Genomic DNA, 20,842 nt, shown 5'->3' with positions numbered 1-20,842 from the left:
GACTAACTCTCTAAGTCTTTCATCCGCAACAACAAAGTCAATTATACTGCGGCTATTTCCTTTAGACCAGGTGTGCATGTGGATCATTTTATGCCTAAACCAGGTATTTGTAATAACAGACATTATGATTTAGAATATTACATTTGATCAAGGCATTGAAAAGGGTTGAACTCATCTATGTGTTTTATGAAAAATTTGTTCAGGGTGTCTACTTAAATCCTGGGAAAAAAAATGCTTTGACGATTCCAGATATCTCAGATTTTTCCAGGTATATTTTTTCATAGTAATATATTAAATTCAATTTAAACAGCTTTAATTTCGTAACTTTTACGGTAAATTCAAGTAATATAATTGAATTGAATTTTCAACTAAAATAGTCAATATTCAACTGGAACAGATTAATTCTGAAACAAAAATATTATTTTTTTGACAAAAGTGGAACTTTCAACCAAAAAGGCTCATTTTCAGGTAAAATGATGAATATTTAATTGGAATACTTAAATTTTCAATAAAAAAATGACTTGTCGAACACCAAGATTAATTTGCAAACAAGAAGAATTATTTTCTAAAAAAAAGCTCTTTCAACGAAATACATGAGATTTTAAGAAAATAGTTGAATGTTTTCAACTAAAAAAGACACATTTTCAACCAAACTAATGAATTTTGATATAAAATTATGAATCTTCATCTGGAATGGTTGAATTTTAAACAAAAAAGTTGAATTTTCAAATAAAATTATGAATCTTCAACTGAAATAGTTAAGTAGTAAACCAAAAAGATGAATTTTCAACTAAAAAAAGAGACATTTTCAAACAAAAAGATAAATTTTTAACTAAAATTATGGAAAATTCAATTGCAGAAGTTATATTGTCAGTTTTAAAACAACAATTTTTAAAATAAAAATTACATTTTCAAATAAAGTGATGAATTTTCAACTGAAATGATGAATCTTTAACTGGAATAGTTCAATTTTAAATAAAAAAGATGAAATTACAACTGAAATGATTTATCTTTATCTAGACTTAGTGAATTTTCAACTAAAAATATGGAAATCATTTATTGGAATAGTTACATTAACAGTAAAAAAGTGATTAAAAACACTTTCAACAAAATAGTTAAAATTTCAATGGGAATAGTTAAATTTTCAGTAATAAAAATTAATTATCAGCAAAAGAAAACACGAATTTTCAGTCAGAAAGATAAATTTTCAGTTTAAATGATGAATTCTCAACGAAAAATGTATTAGTTGATATAACAATAAAAAAATATTGCAATTTTTAATAAAAAACAATGAAATTCAACAAAAAAAGACCATTTTTTAACATGAGTTAAATTCTAAACCAGAAAAGATTTTTTCGGTCAAGAGAGAGAAAAAATGGCAAACAAACTGTTGAATTTTCAACTGAAAACGATCAATTTACAACACAAAATAGAATTGTGAAAATTTGAGTTAAAAAATTAATAAATAAAAAAATGTCAAGAAAAGTGTTAAATACAGTAATATAAAGCTAATTTTTAAATAAAGAATCATTGATATCCAAATTAAGAGTGCAATTTAAAGAAATTAAGCACACTTTCGAAAAAATCTCTGATATTTCCAGGTTTTTCCCGGCATATGAAAACTCCCTGACACTTCCAGGTTTTCCAGATAGGCTAGACACCCTGTTATTATATATTATGGCTTTCACCTATAATATTTCATGCAATATTCCTTTAATGACGAGTTTTATGATTTTATCATCAGATTTTGCGAATGTATTTATGAAATTGAAATAACTTTTTGCCATATTTGAAACTACAAATGTCAATAAAATGATGACACACTAAAAGGATAAAAAAAAGATGGCGGCATTTGATATATTAAAAAACACTGATTCACCAATCGCTGATAAGGATTGCCGGTATAACTGACGTCACACCAATCATAAAACCTATTCCTGAACTTTTTTCCGTTTTGAAATATTCAATGAAAAATTGATTAAACGTACCTAATATTTATTAATTTCATATAAAATAAACTCCATTTCATGTCCTCTACAAGGTGAAATAATTATGTTTCCTATACTAATGCAAGTTGCAAATTCTCTATTTATATTCAATTTACTTTCATTTTCTTTAGATTCTAACACAATTTAAATTTTAGATTGAAACTGGTTCCAACGTTCGAAGAATTTGTAACGTATCTGATCCAAGAATCTCCTTCAAAATACGACCCACACTGGAATCAATATTACAACCATTGTTCTCTCTGCGAAATAAATTACGATTTTATTTTGAAATTGGAAAATTACACACCGGAACAACTCGATTATATTTTTTGGAAACTAAATTTGATCAGCGGGAAGAAATACCTGCCTAACTTACAAAAATCGCGCGGAGGTCCTACAAACTTCAACCGGACCTGTGAATATTTCAAGAAATTATTCCCGGAAACTGTGATTCAATTGTACGAGAAATACAAGATCGATTTCGAGATGTTTGACTACAAAATAGGAAACTACTTGGAATGTTAATGAACTACGCCCTTCCTTTAAAAATGACACTATTTATTAGTTTATATAATCATAGATATTAAATGGTACTTCAGAATGTACTTCAACGCACAAGAAAACAATGTGGTAAACTTTACTGTATCAGTATTAGTCATTCAAATAATAAGTATTTCTCGCTGTGCATAGTAATTTTTAAATCTTTTATGTGAAAAAAATGAGAAAAAAAAACATTGAGATACACACAGAGAAAAATATACAAAAATACAAGAGCCTCTTGACACTGACGGAAAAAGACATTCGATAAACTCTTTACATGCTGTTTGACTTAACCAATTATTTGAATGACACGCCATAAAGTAATTACGCAGCTTTTCCATGAAAATAAAAAATTCGAAATTAATTTCGCCTTTTCAATAATCACAATTCTGCGATAGCGTACATATATATACATACACTCGCGTATCTCTGCTTTTTAAATATGTTCAATGATTTGCTACAACAGAAGCATAATTTTGAGATCGCGTCATTGGGTATCGTAATAAAACAATTATTTTCCAGTAATCAGCCAATAAAACGCGGTTAATTAGAAGTTTTAGCTTTTTTAGGCGAGGTTAAATTGTTGGCAGTGTCGTCATAGACGATCGAACATTCGTCATCGGTTGAGGGTTTGTGTTTCCTAGGAATTACTTTTTGGATTGTGGCAAGATGTTGTGGTTCGTCGTCGGAATCTCCACTATCGACTATGCAAATTTCTTTCGCACTATGGCCATTATTAACATCGATTTTGCGCTTTTTAATCGTGACATCGTTCTCTTCAAGATCGGTCTTGCGCTTTTTGGCCACGTCGGCCTCGGGGATTGGCTCTGTTTCTACAATCATCACCGCATCATCGTCGTCCTCGACCTCCGTCTGAAAATATTAAAACAAAGGATTGAGATACAACATATGGTGCAAAAAATTCACATGATAAGAAAAGGGTAGCACAATTGGGAATAGAATATTTAAATTCCCGAGAATTGAAGTTCAGGTTATATAACCGAGAATATGATCAAATTTAGGAGAATTTAAGACAATTTAAGATTTTTAACAATATTTGTATTGTTCAAGTTATATCAACGGTTGAATATATGATAAATTATTTTCTAGCTAAAAAATATTTAGGAATTTAATACATGCAAAGCAGAGCTCATTCATTATTTCACACTGTTAGACTGAAACTTGAACCTCAAAATTCTCTGATTCTTCGACTATTTTTCATTTCAAATCATTAATATTCAAATACCAGCATTTTAATCTTATGATATTTTTACCATACAAAATTCTATAAGCGGAATAAACAATGTTTCATATACAAATTTAAAGTTTACAAATGTATTGATTTATTTCAAACAAAAAAATTTTTTTCTACTTTAAAAGATAACTCTTGAACAAAATACTGGAATTTTCAACAAAATAATTGAGTTTTTAACATAATAGTTGATTATTCAACCTAAAAAAACAAATTGCCAACGAAAAAGTGTCATAGTTTATATTTTAATTAAAAAAGAATGAAATTTATACAACAAAAGAAAAGAATTTTAAAACAAAAAAGACGAATTTCCATCAAATAAAGATTTTTCACTCAAAAAATAAAGAAAAGTTTATCTAAATTATTAAACCTTGAAACCAAAAGACAAGTTTTCTTTACAAAAATGCAATTTTCAAACAAAAAATATGACTGTTCGATAAAAAATTAATTTTTCACGAAACTGATGAATTTTTACGCAAAAAAAGGAAATTTCAAACTAAAAAATTATTTTCTACAACAAAAAAAAACGCGAATTTTTAACTAAAAAAGATCAAGCTTAAAAAAATAGAAAAGTAACATTTTCTGTTAAAAAATGAATTCTCAACAAAAAAAAAAGTATTTTCCACTAAACAATTAAATTTTCAACCAGACATAAGCCTTCAATAAAGAAAAATTTCACAATGTAGTTTAACTTTGACCCAAGCAGTTTAATTTTCAATAAAAAAGATTAATTTATAAAAAGATAATTAAACTTTTAACCAACGAGATAACTTTTCAACTTAAGATATCAATTTTTAACAAAAAAAAGTAATTTCTTGACAGAGCGATTTAACCAAATGTTTTAAACAAATTAGTTGAATTATCAAGCAAAAAAGAACGATTTTTAACCAAAACGTTGCATTTTCATACAAAAATTTGAAATTTCTTCTATAACACAGATGAAGTTCTAAATCAAGAAAGAGAAATTTTCAATAAAAAAAGTTGAATTTTCTGTCGTAAAAGATTTTAATCGAGTTTTCACGATCAAACTATGCATTTTTTAACAAGAAATAATTTTCTACCAGGAAAATTGACTTTCTATCCAAAAAGACAAATTTTTAACCAAAAAGGATAACTTTAACAAAATTGTTGAATTCTCTAGCAAATAGTTCCATTTTTATAAAAAATATGAAATTTATCTTAAAGTAGAAGAATTTTTTATTACAAAAAAAGTTAAGTTTTCATCCAAAAAAGATTCCAGTTAACTCAGTAACATCGAAAATTAAATTTATGTAACAAAAAAATAAATTTCTACTAAGATAATTTAATTTTTAATCCAAAAAGATGAATTTTTTTAACCAAAAAGGATGAATTTTTAACAAAATAGTTCAATTCTCTACCAAATAGTTACATTTCTATCCAAACAAGATCAATTTTGTACTAAAACAGATGAATTTGTAATGAAAAACAAATTATTTTTTTTTATAAGTGGAACTCTCATCCAGAAAATATTCCACTTAATTTTTCAACACCGAAATATAAATTTCAAATAAAAAGCAAATTGTCTATAAATTAGTGAAGTTTTCAAGAAAATAATATAATAGATTAATTTCTAACCAAACAGTTGCATTTTTATGAAAAAGATGTAATTTCTGCTAAAACAGGTAAACTTTAAAATAAAAAAGACAAACTTTAAAAAAAAAGTTGAACGACATGTTATTTGATCAAATCATTAAAAAAAATAATATTCCCGCTGTGCGGACACATTCTCATTACGCGCGCGTCGCGGCCCGCTTGTTTTCGTACGTTTAATGCGTACAATTTAACTAATTTTTTTCAAGTATCGTAAATACTAAAAATTATATCGAAAACTGTGCATTTGTATGAAACTGTTGCATTTTCATGAAAAAAAGATGTAATTTCTGCTAAAACAGGTAAACTTCAAAATAAAAAAGACAAACTTTAAAAAAAAAGTTGAATTTTCAACCGAAAAGTTAATGAAAAAATTCAATTTTCTATTAAATAAAATAAATTCTGATATTCTCATAAATTCCCAGAGAATTTATTTCTCGGTTATATTCTGATTCTCGTTACCGTTATCAAAGTAATATAACCGGCTCAGAACTCTAATTGGGAATGGCAGCGACATTTCGCCACCTGATGCCGTAAACTTAAAACTAGAAAGTGTAGGCACAATTTTAAAGATGCAATTTAATTTTGCATAAAAGTGTTTTGACGAAGTGTTTTGTTCTTTAAAGAAAAATATTGTTATCAAAAAATGGGTTTTTTTTTTTGTTCACTTTATAAGATGTAAATTCCATCTGAAACACTTTGTATTAGATAAAAACTGATTTTAAGTATGCAATAAATACTTTTAAATCGACAAAAAATCATAAAAAAACTTTTATGCAGAAATCAAAATGTATAAAAAATTCGACCTACTCTCTTTAGTTCTGAATTTTCGCACCAGATAGCACAACACAGTTTATCGATTCTTAATAGTGACATGACAATTTTTAAATAATACTTATATATAAATCACACGGGTATCGGATCGAATAGAATCTTTATAAAAAGTCACAATAGTGACATAATTCGCGTGAATTCAAAAACAATTAATTTCTTGAGGAATAAAGAGTAAAAATTTTAGATAAAAGACTTCAATTTGTAATATTTTTGGTTTTTATCAAAGAAAATTGGATCAAACGCTTACACGTATAGAAAAAATCCGTGAATTCGGTAGGAAAATACATTAAACAATAAAAAAATAAGGTAACTTGGATTTTTTTCTTTCTCCCAAAAAACTATATGGATTTGCAAATTATATTTGCATAAATTTAATTAACTACGAAGCCAAGAAATAGCTATAAAACTTAAAAATTGCTAGATTTAACATTTATTTTTTAATTTGTAAGACATGCGGCTAAAATATTTTTTCGAAAGTTTTAAACTGATCAACTTGCATTATTTTCGAATGAGACAAAAATATTAGTAGTTAGTTTACATGCACTTTGAACTTGATTTTCTGGAATTTTAAATTTTCGTTAGTTTAAAGGTTTTTTCAGTTTGGAATACTTTTTAGGTCCTAGTTTTGTTGTTGAAAATGTAAGGACGAACATTACACTTATAATTTAAAGTTTTATTATAACTCTAGAAAGCATTACACTTCTCATTGTACCAACAAAAAATTTCGCAGGTATAACCTATACTAATTTCAACACAAACCACTTTTCAACAAAATACATGAATCCTTAACTAAATAGTTGAATTTTCATTAAAAAAAAAAAAAAATTCAACTAAAAAGTTGTTTTTTGAACAAAAACAGATCAATTTGTTTAATTCAAAACAAATAAATTGTTTTTAATTTTCAGCCTAAAAAAATTAAGTTTCTCCAAAAAAAGCATAACTTTTCCACCAAATTGATTGATTTTCAACTAAAATGATGAACTTTCTTCTGGAATAGATGAATTTTAAATCAAAAAGATTAATTTGCAACAGAAGTTTGGCTTTGAATCAAGTGGTTTTATTGTAAACCAAAAAGATGAATTTTCAACTACATATTGAATTTCAAACCAAAAAGATCAATTATGAACTAAAATGATGAGTTTCTAACTGGAAAAGTTGAATTCTCAACCAAAAAGATGAATTTTGAATCAAGAAATTAATTTCTGCTAAAAAAAAAACAATTTTTCAACCAAAAATAACGAATTTGAAGAAAAAATAGTTACATTTAAATATAAAGTGATAAATTTTCAACTAGAATGATGAATCTTCAACAGTAATAAATGAATTTTAAATAACAAAAGAAAAAATGAATTTTCAACTAAAATGTGAAATCTGGAGTACAATAATTGAATTTTCAATGAAAAAGGTGCAATTTTAACTAAAATTATAGAAAATTCAACTAAAAATGTTGTAACATCAGTTAAAGAAATTATTAAACAAAAATTCAACAAAATAGCTCATTTTTCAACCAGAGATGAATTTTCAATTAAAATGATGAGCCTTCAGAGAAAATTAATTTTTAACGAAGGAGATATCTTTTAACATGTAATTAAATTTACATTACAAAAAAAGATGAATTCTGAGAAAAAAATGTAGCAACTGATAGTTTCAAAAAAAAAAAGATTTTAATTTTCAATCAAAAGCAGTTGAACTCAACAAGAAAGAATTTTCGCCAGAATATGTACATGAATTTTCAAGCAGAGACTTGAATTTTCAACTAAAAACAATCAATTTTAAACCACAAATAGAATAGTTAAATGTTGTTACAAAAATTTCAAACGAAAAAAAAAAATTTTCATCAAAATATTTAAATACAGTAATATAAAGCTAATTGCACAAATGAAGAATTATTCTTAATCAATTTTATATTGCATTTAAAAAAATTCTCTAACAAATCCTCTGACATTTCCAGGTTTTTCAGGTAGGGTAGACACCCTGATAACCCTATATCCATTTGGGCCTTATGTCCATTTTGGACCTTTGTCTATGTTCCGCCATATATCGAAGTTTGGGTCCTATGTCTGTTTTGACTAAAATATCAGTTTTCGGTGTTATAATAATTAAGGCTTAAATTCGTCAAAATAAAAATTTGAAACAATACTATTGAAATATGTATTTCATTCATTTTTTAATAATCAAATGTGAAATTATTCGATTTCGGATTTTTTCGTCTTTAAAATGTTCAATCAATGAGCCATATAAACGAAATTAGTGCAATTTCGAAAGATTTTTCTTCAAAAAGTAGAAAATGTCGAACAATCCGAGGCTTAAGATAAAAACAAAAAATATATGAATTTGAAGTATTTCAAGTTATTTTGGTACATATCAGCCTTTGGGACTATGTTCCGCTATAAATTGTGGTATTTGAAGTGGTTGACCGACATGTTATTTGATCAAATCATTAAAAAAAAAATATATTCCCGCTGTGCGGACACATTCTCATTACGCGCGCGTCGCGGCCCGCTTGTTTTCGTACGTTTAATGCGTACAATTTAACTAATTTTTTTCAAGTATCGTAAATACTAAAAATTATATGGAAAACTGTGATTTAAACTTCTGAGGAATTACAGCCATAAATTATAACTGAAATTTTTTTCGATTTGTTTTTAACGAATGTTGTCAAAGCACCTACGGCTTTGACAATTACATTCTCATTTTGACGCGTACCAGAAAATTTGACAAAAATTTCTAAAACTCATAAATAATTTGTATTCAAATTTTGATAGAGCTCAAACTTTTTGAATGTTTGTCCAATCGAAAAATTTAACTAACACAGTATCTAAATATATTTGATATCTAGTGATGAATTTAAATGAAATTTTCTAATCTTTTAGAAAAATATCTTTTTTTTTCTATTTTTCTGATTATTTTCAAGATTTTCAAAAGTATATAACTTTTCTAATTTTCATCGAAGGCTGACTTGATTGGACAAATCCTTCCAAAGTTAGCGTGGCGACAACATTCAGGTAACCATACATACAGATAGACATACATACGATAAAATTTTATGATTTTCGGATTATATGAGTGCCGAAACGTAAAGATCCGTTAAAAACCAGAGATCGAAAATTTGGACGATTACATTACATTCTCATGAATGAGAATGTAAAACTGAAAATATTGTTTAGAGCGAAAGTGAAGAAATAGTGGCATTAGCGGACAATTACGAGAAAATAGTATCAATAGTGGCGTGAGCCTGAGTTTTCTAAATATAAACATTCTTACCTGGCCATTTGAAGTGGAGGGTTTCTCCTCATTTTCTTCCTTCGGTTTAAGACTCTCGTCGTCCGCGACAATAAGAAACTCGGGACTCTCACTCTTGATAGGTGGTTTCTCCCTGTGCATGACCGTCACCGTCAGGGAATAATTCTGATGGAAGTCATCCACTTTGAGAATAGTACCATCCTTGATACCAATATCCTCCAGAATCTTGTCATTATTCTGCTCGGTCTCTCCTTCCTCGCTGCTGATGACAACCACTCCTTTTCCGTCGATCATAACGTCTGGAGCTATCATATTCATCCTGCCCTTGAGAACAGACTCCTCCAACTCCTTCACAGTCATCTTCGTCGTGTCCGCGGCGAGGGTCGCCTGTGGGATCGGTGCGCAAACGTAACACTTTGGATTTGGCGGATTCACGAACTTTTCAGGTACCAGAAGCTGATTACGATGATTCATCTTCAATCGAAGGTAAACGGACCAGCAGGCTTTCAAGTTGTCTTCAAGAATACGGAATGCATGAAGTATTACCACCCCGGCGACTATCGCATTTGTCGTGGCTATCGCTGGGATTATGTTTCCTGCCATTGCTGTAAAAAAACAACCAATGAGATATTTTAATCGGATTTGGAAAGGTCGAGTTATTTAAAAAAAAATTTCAGGCCTCACAGTCCCTATGGGATAAAATGTTGGGACCAAAAGGTACTTTTTTTAACACTCATATGGTAGTTTTTCGCGCTCAAGGGGTAAGATCCAGGATAAATTCATAAGACGTCAAAAAATAATAAAGTTATATTTTTTGAAAATTTAAATGAATTAGAATTTTTTTAAATAGTAACAATGCCATTGATTTGCTTAATATTGGAAGGAATTTAGAGGAACTTACAGTAAACGAGAAGAATAAGATAAAATGCACAAAAATTCAAGGCAAATTGAAAAAACAAAGTTCAAATGAATCGGAAAAACTTTAAAAATATTAAAAAACTCCAGTAAATTTGAAATGAGCTAAAAAATTCAAGGAAATTCAAAAGAATTTTATGAAATGCCTAAGAATTCAAGGTGAGGTAAAAAGACTTCATGAATAACTAAATAAAAACTTTTAAAAATTAAAAAAATTCACGGAATCAAGTAAATTTAGAATAATTTAAGCGAATTAAAAAAATGCAAGAGAATTCCACAGAATTTAAAAGAATTCAGCATAAATTAAAAAGAAACCAAGATGAAATCCAAAAAAAGATTTCAAATCTTTAAAATCCTACTATTTTGCAAACAAAAAAGTGGCTAATGACTACAAAAGTATTCAAATGAATTGGACAAATTTGTAAAAACCCACTGATTTCAGTCAAATTTGCGCGAATTTAAAAGAATTTAAGACAAACGAGAAGAATTCGATGAAATTCATAAAAATATCAAACTGAATTGAGTTTAGAAAAATTAACGAGAATTTGACGAAATGCCTAAGAATTTAAGGTGAGTTTTAAAATCCATTGAATTGAGTGAATCTAAAAGAATTAAAAATAATTCAGGATAAATCAATAAGAATTCAGGGCGAATTTCAAATGAATTGCAGAAAATAGTTGAAAATCTCTTGAAATATATGAAGTCCTATGAAATCCCTTACTTCTTGTGAATACATTTGAAATCCATTAAAATATTATGACTTCCTGTGAAATTCTATAAAATTTTATATTTCCAGAAATCCTGAAAAATGTATTAAAATACCTTGGGAGCTTTTAAAATTCCTTAAAATTATTGAAATTCTCGGAAACCTTATGAAATCCTGTAAATTCATTCTACATCTTCCGAAATTTTGGAAAATTCTGTATTTTCAAACATTTCAAATACCTTGAAATTTCTTAAAATTAATTTGTAATTCCTTAGCATCTTGTATTATTTCCTAAAATATTTCGAATCCTTTTAAATCCCTTTAAATTACTGAAATCAATTCTAAATTATTTGGAATTTTGTGATATAACTTAAAAATTCCTTGTAATCTTTTAAAACAAACTAAAATACTTCAAATCCTTTGATCATTTTATCGATTGATTCTAAGGATCAATTAAATAAAAACGGTTAAAAACAGAAAAAAATCATTGAATTAAGTAGAACTGAGTAAATTTTTTAAGAATTCAAGTGAATTAAGTCATTGAAAAGAATTTAAAAGAGTTCAGGACAAATTATTAAAAATTCCGGATGATTTCCAAAAAATAATTTCAAATCTCTCTAAATCTTTTAAATCCTACGAAATACTTCACTTCATTTAAATAAATTCTTTAACTTCTGAAACACTGCAGATTGTATTAAAATACCTTGAGAGCTTTAAAATATCTTAAAACCTTATAGATCCTGCAGAATCGTTCCATATCTACCGAAATTCTAGACAATTCTTTATCCTAAAACATTTCAAATCCTTTGAAATCTCTTCAAATTAATTTAATTAATTAATAATTCCTCGTAATCTTTAAAAATTCCCTAAAATATTTCATATTCTTTGAAATCCTATTCAAGTACTGCGATCAATTAAAAATTACTTAAAATCTTTTAAAATAACCTAAAATCTTTTGAAAATTTTTAAAGCTCTTGAAAATGCCAATGAATTTAAAGAAATGCCTTAAAATATTTCATATCCGTCGACCAAATTATGAAATAAATCTGATAAAAATTATTTTTTTAATTTGAGGAAAATGATTAAGAATTCAGGGTAAATTCCAAATCATAAATACCTTACTTCCTCCGAATAAATCCTTTCAAATCTACTCAAATATTATAAAAAACCTTGAAATTCTGACAGGGTGTCTAGTGATTCTTAGGAACAAAATTCAAGATTTTTTCCAGGTTTTTCAGGTCAAGAAATCAAAATTTTCCAGGTCTCCTTTTTTGCCTCAAATAATGACATAAACGTTTGTCATACATGTAAAAAATGAGCCATTTCATTTTTTATTGTCCAAAATTTCTAAAGAAAGCCGAATCGTAAATAAACAAATTCTTAATTTTTTGCGAACATGATTCGTTTTTGTGAAATCTTTAGGAATATTTAAAAATATTTATAATGTCTTTGAAATCTTTGTGAAATGTTACAAACCGTAGTGAAAGGTTAAAATTTCGGTGAAATCTTTGAGAAATCTTTTGGAATTTTTCAAAACTTTTGAAGAATCTTTAAAATTCTTGAAATCTTTGTGAACTCTTTCTTAAATCTTTGTTTGCGAAATCTTTTGTGTTTGTTTAAAATCAGTGAAGTCTTTTGAAACCTTTTGAAAGCGCTTAAAGTCTTTGAAATGTTTTGAAATTCTTCAAATCTTTTCAAATCCTTATGAATTTCTTTAAAGAAATTGTGAAATCTTCTCTAAGTCTGTTGTATTCATTTGAAATCACTGGAATATTTGATAAATTTTTTGAAATCAAACCTTGTTAAAATCTTTAAAATTCTCGTATTGTTTTGAATTCTTTATGAATGTTTTATGAAATGTTTGAAACTTTTGTGAAATCTTTGACATCTCTTAAAAAATTTGACGTTATTTAAAATCTTTAAAATGTTTTGAAATCTTTATAATCTTTTAAGTTTTAAAATCTTTGTGCAATGTTCGAAATCTTTATGAAATCTTTTCAAATGTTTATGAAATCTTTCTTGAATCTTCGTTTGGAAAATCTTTTCTATTCGTTTAAGTTATTGAGATATTTGAAATATGTTGAAATCTTCCAAACCGTTTTAAAACCTCTTGAAATAGTTTGAAATTTTTAAATCATTTGAAATCTGGTGTACTGTACCCTTTTTCAAATCTTTAAAATCATTTAAATCTTTAGTTTTAAAATGTTTGTGAAATCTTTATTGAAATCTGACATGCGCGCCTTTTTTAAATCGTGAACATCCGTGAAATCTTTATGAAATGTTAAAGACTTTTAAAATTTTTGAAATCTTTAGAAATATTTGGTAACTTTTTGAAATCTGTTGTACACTCAAAAACCGAGTGGTCAACCCCTAAAAAAATCCGTTGTATGGCCATGGCTTATTCTAATTCTGAAACTGAATTAACATCGAAATTTTAGACTAACAATTTTTATAATTTCTAAGATGAACACCTGAACAAAAAGTGCTTTAAAATATCTTTATTTATTCGGTAATAAACAAAAGATAAATTATACCTTGACGAATAAACAAATTTTCAGCAGCAAGATTTTTTTCTAAACGAGATATTTCTTTCATAATAGGCTAAAAGATATAAATCACTTTTCGCATTTCGATAAAATTACTCTTAAAAAAAAAATTAAAATTGAAGATTTTCGTGAAAAAATCAAGGAAATTTCCAGGTTTTCAAGGTTTAAAAAAAAATTCCAGGAGAGTGCCAGGTTTTCGAGGTCACTAAACACCCTGTATGATCAATGAAATACGCGAAAATCTGATAAAATATCTTCTGAAATTCTACCAAATTCTTTTTTTTTTAAAATGCTTATTTAAAATGTTATAAATCCCTTCAAATGATTGAAACATATAAAAAATTTCGTACTGTACAAAGACCAAATCTTGAAAATAGGGTACTTTAGGGACTTTGAATGAATATAGGGTACAATAGGACATATAGGGACCGGTCTGTGAGACCTGTAATTTACAAAATTTCTGCACTTACACTTGATATCGAACCGAGTTTTCTGAGGGATTCCGAAAATATAAGCTCGAATATTTGCGCAAGAAGCTACAAAATCCATGGCATTTTGATCATCCTTGTCCCAAACGAGATGGTCAGTAGGGGATTTTTCTAGACGAGCTGCTAAATCTTTGCTAAGGTTCTTAATAGCGTCTGCGAAAATCATGCCACACTTAGCAATGCTCCACCGTTGCTGGTCCTTTAATCCTGGATCACCCAAGTCCTTGCTGGAACCAGGAACTGCAATTTTTTTGTGAAATTAGATTTTAGATGTTGAACAATTTTTTCGACTAGAATTGGATATTTTTGAGATACAATACATACCACCGTCAGGAAGGTTGGACCATTCGAGTGGCGCTGGTGGTCTTCGCTTTTTCCACAAGTTGTCCATACTCAGCAGATACTTGATATCGTCGCGAAAGAGTTTTGTGAATAATTTCTCCGGATCGTAACCACAAGCTTGAGCCCAGGTGCGTGTCGAACTTCGCTCAACGTTCCCCTTTTCGTTGGATTCAGTCTCCAGCGCACCTTCTCCAGCCGTTCCTAAAGAATTTACCAATTTTATCAAGGTAAATTTGTAATACAAAATAAAAAGAGAAAAATTAAAAATAAAATAAAGTTTATTCACCAGCAGCTTCGGGGTCAGCTGTGTCAGGGGAAACATCCTGATCCGGATCTTCTTCTCCGAACAATTGGCTAAATATGAAAGTTAACTTATATCAAGATAATTTATTGGCATAAGAAGATTGTGAATTCAAAAATCACGCCTTGTACGTAGTTTTTGAAAATTCGCAAAAACTTTATTCTGAAGATTATCTTTTTAGCTATAAATTTTATTATTTGGTTGAAAATTTGACAATTTTCTTGAAAAGGCATATTTTTTGGTTACAAATTCAACTGTTTTGTTAAGAATTAGTATTTTATCGTTTAAAATTCAAGTCTTTTTGTAGAACATTAACGTTTTCTTTAAAGTTCATATTGTGTAGCTGATAAGTCAACTGAAATCTTTTTTGGATGAAAACTATTTTTTGTTGATGAAAATTTGTCTTTTTGACTTAAACATTCACCTGGTTTAGTAAAATTTTCATTTTTTGGACAACCATGCAACTGCTTAGTTGAAAATTTAACAGTCTTTAAAAAGCCATACTTTTTGGATAGAAATTCGGCTATTTAGCTGAAAATTAACTCATTGTTTACAATTTTCATTTTGGCGATAGAAAGTGAACTGGAATCTTCTTTGGATGAAAATTTGACTATTTTTTAAAGTTTTTTTTTTAATTCATCTATTTTAGCAGAAATTTCATCTTTCTTTAATGAAAATGAAACTGTCGGGTTTAAAATTTAACCATTTTTTTGAAAAGTCACTGTTTGAAATAAAAGTAGACTCTTTTGTTGAAAATTTAACTACTTCGTAGAAAATTGACTTTTTGTTTATATTTAATATTTTGGTACTGACAAGAGAACTGAAATATTTTATAGATGAAAATTGAAGTAGGTTTTTGAAATTCTTTTTTTCATCAAAAATTCATCTGTTCAAAGAGAAATTTCATCTTTCTTGGATAAAAATGCAATTTCTTGAAGAAAAATGCATCCACTTGGTAGAGAATTCAACAATTTTGTTAGAAAGTCATCCTGTTTTGTTAAAACTTCATCTTTTTGAATGGAAAACGCCATTTTTTCTTAGAAACTAACTTCTTCTTTAAAAATGTATATTTTGATCGTGAAAAGACAACTGAAATATTTTTTAACAGAAAATACAACTATTTTTTTGTTGAAAATTTATCTTTTTGATTTAAAAATGCATCTGTTTAAGTAAAAATTTCATTTTTTAAAGCGAAAATGCAAGTTTTTAGTTAAAAATTATTATTCTTTTATTGAGTATTCCGTTATTTTGTTTGAATAATTTTTTAAAGAAATCTTTTTTTAAGATTGATATATTTAGTTGAAAATTCATCTCTTTGGATGAAAAAACTGTTTTTTTTTTAAATTAAACTTTTTTGATTAAAAATTCAACTGCTTGGGTAAAAGTTAAACCATATTGTTACAGATGGAAAAGCCTTTTTTTGTTTAATATTAATTTTCTAACTGAACATGTAAAATTTTCGTTTTTTGAAGATTGATCTTTTTTGTTGTTGAAAATTCTCCCTTTTTGATAACAAAATCATTCCATTGCTTTAAAATTTTATTTTTGTCGGGTAAAATGCATCAGTTTCGTGGAAAATTATTTTTGTTTGGAAATTCGTCTTTTGGCATGAAAATTCAACAATTTGGATAACATTTTATTTCTTTTTTGAGTGAAAAATCTTTATTTGTTGAAAATTCGTCTTTTTAATTTTAAAATTTCCTTTTCTTGTATACATTTCATATTTGTTAATTGAAACATAAAATATGACACTTTTTTGTTACGAATTTCTCTTATTAGGTTGAAAATTAATCTATTATGTTCAGAATTTAATTATATTGTCGGAAATTCAAGTATTTTGTTAAAGAGCCATCTTTTGCAGTTCAAATGAATTTCTTTTGCTAAAAATAAATTAGTAAATTTTAAATATGTATCTGAAATGCAGTTTCATTCCGTTTATAAAAGATTAATGATAAATGTATTACAAGATTAAACTGCAGTTATTTGAATATTAATGATCAAGGGAAAAAAATTAGTAAGGGAAAAAAATTACGAACTTACTTGAAGAGATGTTTTGCCCAAACGATGCAGTGAATCGGTTCACTGGGTGTGTTACGAATCGTACATCCAGGGAAAGTTTTTTGTGCAGCTTTCGGAGTACATTCGTAGCACTGACTCAGTCCTTTTTTTATAAGTTCTACCTGCCCTTCGTATCCAGCAGTTCCAGATTCAATTAGCGGAATGTCCGCGGCCAAACACATTCGGTTTACATGGTTTCTGGCTGCTCTGTTGTCCAAAGCATTCATTACCAGCGAGAACTTTTTGAAAAACGATAATCCATACTCGGCTCTGTTAAATATTTGTTTCAATCAATGCCGACGATCAATTGTATAAAATATAAAAAATATAATGACAGGGTGCCTAGGGAAATCACGTTTTCAAATGCCCAGTTTTCCCGGATCGAAATAATCATTTTTTTCGTGTTTTTCTTCTGATCTGTGTTTTATTTTGCACCTCATTATTAGTTAAACAATTTACTAGAAGATACTAGAAAATTTGACAAAATTAACATTCCTTCATCAGGCTCAGTATTATTTTTTTTAAAGAGGATTGGTTTAGGAAGTTTTAAAGAAAATACCTTGAAATGAAAAATGAGAACGTCACTTGTATCAAAAAGTCCAACATATATGCCTTATTAAAAAATAGTATACAAACTACTCAAATAAAAACTAAAATGAAAACAAAATATAATTTGAAAAACAAAATTCTAATAAAAATTTGACAGAACAAATAAATAATTAGATATGCAGAAAAACATGAAAACAGTTTATTAGAAAAATAGATTTTCTTGCCTTTTTAAATTTTTTACCCTTAAACTAAAACTTTTAAAACAAAGTAGGCGCTGGTCTGGGATATGAACAGCAATTTTTCAGATCGACATTTAAAAAATTTTTCTATCTTTGGTCTCTTGAATCTGTTTAAAATGAAGCAATTTACAAATTTTATCGTTAAGAAATTGAACTGCTTCAATTCGAAAGCTTTGGTAATTAAACAAATGTAAACATCCGATTGAAACATTATAAACTGTTTTCAGTTTAAAAATAATTAAGAGATTCAAAATTAAACGCTTTTATTCAGTTTCAAACTCTATGTTTAAGTATAGTTTTAGTCTAAAATATTTCATTTTTAACCTAATGCCAATAAACATTTTTTAATCAAAAAAGACCTTTTTAATATTTAGCAATATTTCAATGTAAAACTTTGAAGGTTACAATTTTAATTGCTTCATTTTGTTGAATTATTGATTTGCAACGTAAATGTTTTATTTTTGATGTATAAATAACAATTAAACAGTTAATTATTAACATAATTAATTTAATTAACATTTATTTATTTAATTTTTAACATAAACATTTATTGACTAATTCTTCAATTTAAAGCATTAAAAATAATAATGTGAATATATATTTTTTAACCAGAAATATTTCAATCTAAACTTTCCATTTTGGATATCTCCTAAGTTTTTTTAGTGCTTCAAACATTATTTCCGGGTTTCTTTTTTCAAAGCTTAGACGATGTTTTAAGATGCTGAATTTTGTTGGCCTATTGGTCTATTTTTTTCAAAGCACTGTCTATGGTTACGAAATTTTGAGATTGATTGTACGTAGTGTGCATCCTTAAAAAGATCAGTTACAAATTTAAAAGCATGGAAACTTAACATTTTCTAACGAAAAATGTATAAAAACGGATAGTTTGAACTATGAAACACCCAGAAAATTACAAATTTTTTTTGTTTATGAGTAATTGTTATTTTAAATGTTTAAAAACTCGACAAAAATTTGATTATATTTATTCTTCTTTCAATATATATATATTTTACGGAGCGAAATTATTGAAATTTGAGTGCTATAGGAATAAATAAATAATACTTGTACTTACGATGTAATGCTATCGTGGTAATGAACTATTTTGGCATCGGGATTAAAAGTCAACGCAGTTTCACGTGCAACAGCCGCTTTGGATTTCCCAACGTGTTGTTTTTGAAAAAGGAATTGCCTGTTCAGGTTACTAACATCGATTGTGTCTAAATCAATCTAAAACAGAATGAACTTTTATTAGACAATGATCTTATCTAGCACTATTTCATCTAAACAATCCAGACAATTATACGATTTGTAACGAAATTATTACTTAATTATTTGATTCCCGGCATTTTAGGGCATCTTGGCGAGACAGCGACGCAAATTTGAGCGGAAAGGGAGGTTATGTTAACGGTAGCGTCACGCAAGAATTGAAATCTCGTACAATTTACTTACAATTTCTATATCTGAGAATCCAGACAACACCAGATTTTTAAGAATTTCACAGCCGATCCCACCGGCACCCACAACGAGGACTTTGCTTTTAAGTATCGCATTTTGCAAATTCTCGCCAAAAACACCGTCTATAGTCGCGGCCATTTTTGTAAGGATGAAATGTCGGGTCGGGAACGGGGGAACGAAAAGCCGAAAGCGGAAGCGAAAGTAACGCCACGATACTTTACAGTAATTATAAACTGCGCGAATTCAAATTGTTTTCGACTCGAAAAGATCTGAGTTTTTTTTTAATTTCTCAAATTAGCCTGAAATATAATTTAATTTCATTGATTTAGTCCATAAATTCGCACTCTTACTTTAAATTTAGGTATATATTTTAAATATTTCGGATAATCGTAAATAACTGACAATAATTTAAGATTTATTAATGTTAAATGTTATTATAACATTTGAGTTAAAATAATTAGTTTTCAACCAAGGAAAAGGGACTTATCAACAAAATAGTTAAATTTTCAACTGAACTGACGAATCTTTGATAAAAAAGTGAATTATCAATAAAAATCAATAAAGGAAAAAAATCTCATTCAAAATATTGAGTTTTTCAGTTATACAATACAATTTTTATAAAAGAAATTGAATTCACCGCTCAAAAGTATGCATTGTTTATCAGAATATTTGAATTTTCGAATAAAAAAGACGAATCTAAACAAAATTAAATTTTCAACTGATTAAGATTTTTTTCTAGTCAAATGAAATAGCTATTTTTTAATGAAAAAAAAAGATTTTTCAACCAAATAGTGAAAATTTCTACCCAGACAATGAATTTTCTACCGAAAAAGACATTTTTTCAATGAAATATATGATATTTCAACTAAAAAAGATCAATTTTCAGCAAAAAAATAGGATAGTTTTATTTTAAATTAGAGAAAAAAGTTTCTAACAAAAAGAAATAAATTTTCAACCAAGCTGATGAATGTAAAAAAGAATATATTTTTAAACCAATTTTCGACTAAAACTGGAAGTTAAACCTTTAGTTAAAAAAATTAATTTTTAATACATACAAAAAATCATTTTCAACGAAATAAATAAAATTTCAATTGAAAAGTTTTATTCTGTACCAACAAAAAAAAACAGATTTTTTTTTAACAAAACACATGCATTTTCAATCAAATATTTTAACTTTTAAAGGAATTTTCGAACTTATACTTGAATTTTCAACCAAAAATTTGAATTCGTCCCAAGAAGATTAATTTTCTACGAAAGAAACAACGTTTCACAAAAATACAGACATTTTCCACCAAATAGTGGAATTTTCAAGTGAAGAAGATGAGTGTTCAATAAAACATAGAATAGTTACATTCTTAGTTTAAAAAATGTTAACAAAATGGTTGAACTTTAAACAAAAAAGAAGATATTTAAACTAATATGATAAATCGGCAACAAAAAATTAATTATTAACAAAGTAGTTCTACCTGGTTCTAGTTTATTAAATTACATTTGCCACCGTAATTATTTATTCTCAAATAAGAAGTAGCATCTTGTACAGAAGTGTAGTATCTTTGAAACAAAAAATAATGATTATACAAGTAAAAATAACTAGGATTGATATTTCGGCTATATTTTATTATTATCCTGGCCTATCTGAAATTCAAATAATCGATTCAAACGATCCCCAGCTACTACGAAAATCAGATCCCTATCAATTTTCAAAATCATTCAAAATTAAAAGCCAAGATTTTTGGTAATAATAAAAACGTTAATCAAATTCTCGATTTTTTTTT

At 27.5% G+C, this 20,842-nt stretch overlaps 2 protein-coding genes across 2 annotated transcripts in view; one reads left to right on the top strand and one right to left on the bottom strand.

Annotated features, from left to right (window-relative positions):
* LOC117182719 (carbohydrate sulfotransferase 11-like) overlaps window positions 1-2,544 on the top strand; it is a 5,468-nt gene extending 2,924 nt beyond the window's left edge. Inside the window, exon 5 of the mRNA XM_033375824.1 lies at window positions 2,144-2,544. Coding sequence (XP_033231715.1) covers window positions 2,144-2,513 — 370 coding nt within the window. The 3' untranslated portion in view covers window positions 2,514-2,544. The remainder of the gene's footprint in view (window positions 1-2,143) is intronic.
* On the bottom strand, window positions 2,530-19,218 carry LOC117167246 (SUMO-activating enzyme subunit 2). The gene is made up of 8 exons (XM_033352044.1): window positions 19,062-19,218; window positions 18,685-18,839; window positions 16,807-17,094; window positions 14,752-14,819; window positions 14,448-14,666; window positions 14,106-14,363; window positions 9,490-10,073; window positions 2,530-3,401 (listed from the first exon to the last, which is right to left on the bottom strand). The coding sequence occupies exons 1-8, from the start codon at window positions 19,203-19,205 to the stop codon at window positions 3,072-3,074; spliced, it is 2,046 nt and encodes a 681-aa protein (XP_033207935.1). The 5' UTR covers window positions 19,206-19,218; the 3' UTR covers window positions 2,530-3,071.
* Window positions 19,219-20,842: the final 1,624 nt, after the last annotated feature.

The sequence above is a fragment of the Belonocnema kinseyi genome, chromosome 2 (genome assembly GCF_010883055.1).
Source record: "Belonocnema kinseyi isolate 2016_QV_RU_SX_M_011 chromosome 2, B_treatae_v1, whole genome shotgun sequence".
NCBI lineage: Eukaryota > Metazoa > Arthropoda > Insecta > Hymenoptera > Cynipidae > Belonocnema > Belonocnema kinseyi.
The sequence above is the reverse complement of the archived record's forward strand: the minus strand, read 5'-3'. Positions and strand labels throughout refer to the sequence as shown.

Excerpts from the sequence above, each read along its gene's own strand:
- LOC117167246 (XM_033352044.1), bottom strand. The coding sequence starts at position 19,205 with ATGGCCGCGACTATAGACGGTGTTTTTGGCGAGAATTTGCAAAATGCG. Across the intron at positions 18,840-19,061 it reads GATTCTCAGATATAGAAATT|ATTGATTTAGACACAATCGA; the intron begins GTAAGTAAATTG and ends ATTCTGTTTTAG. Across the intron at positions 14,364-14,447 it reads GTCCAACCTTCCTGACGGTG|TTCCTGGTTCCAGCAAGGAC; the intron begins GTATGTATTGTA and ends AAAAAATTGCAG.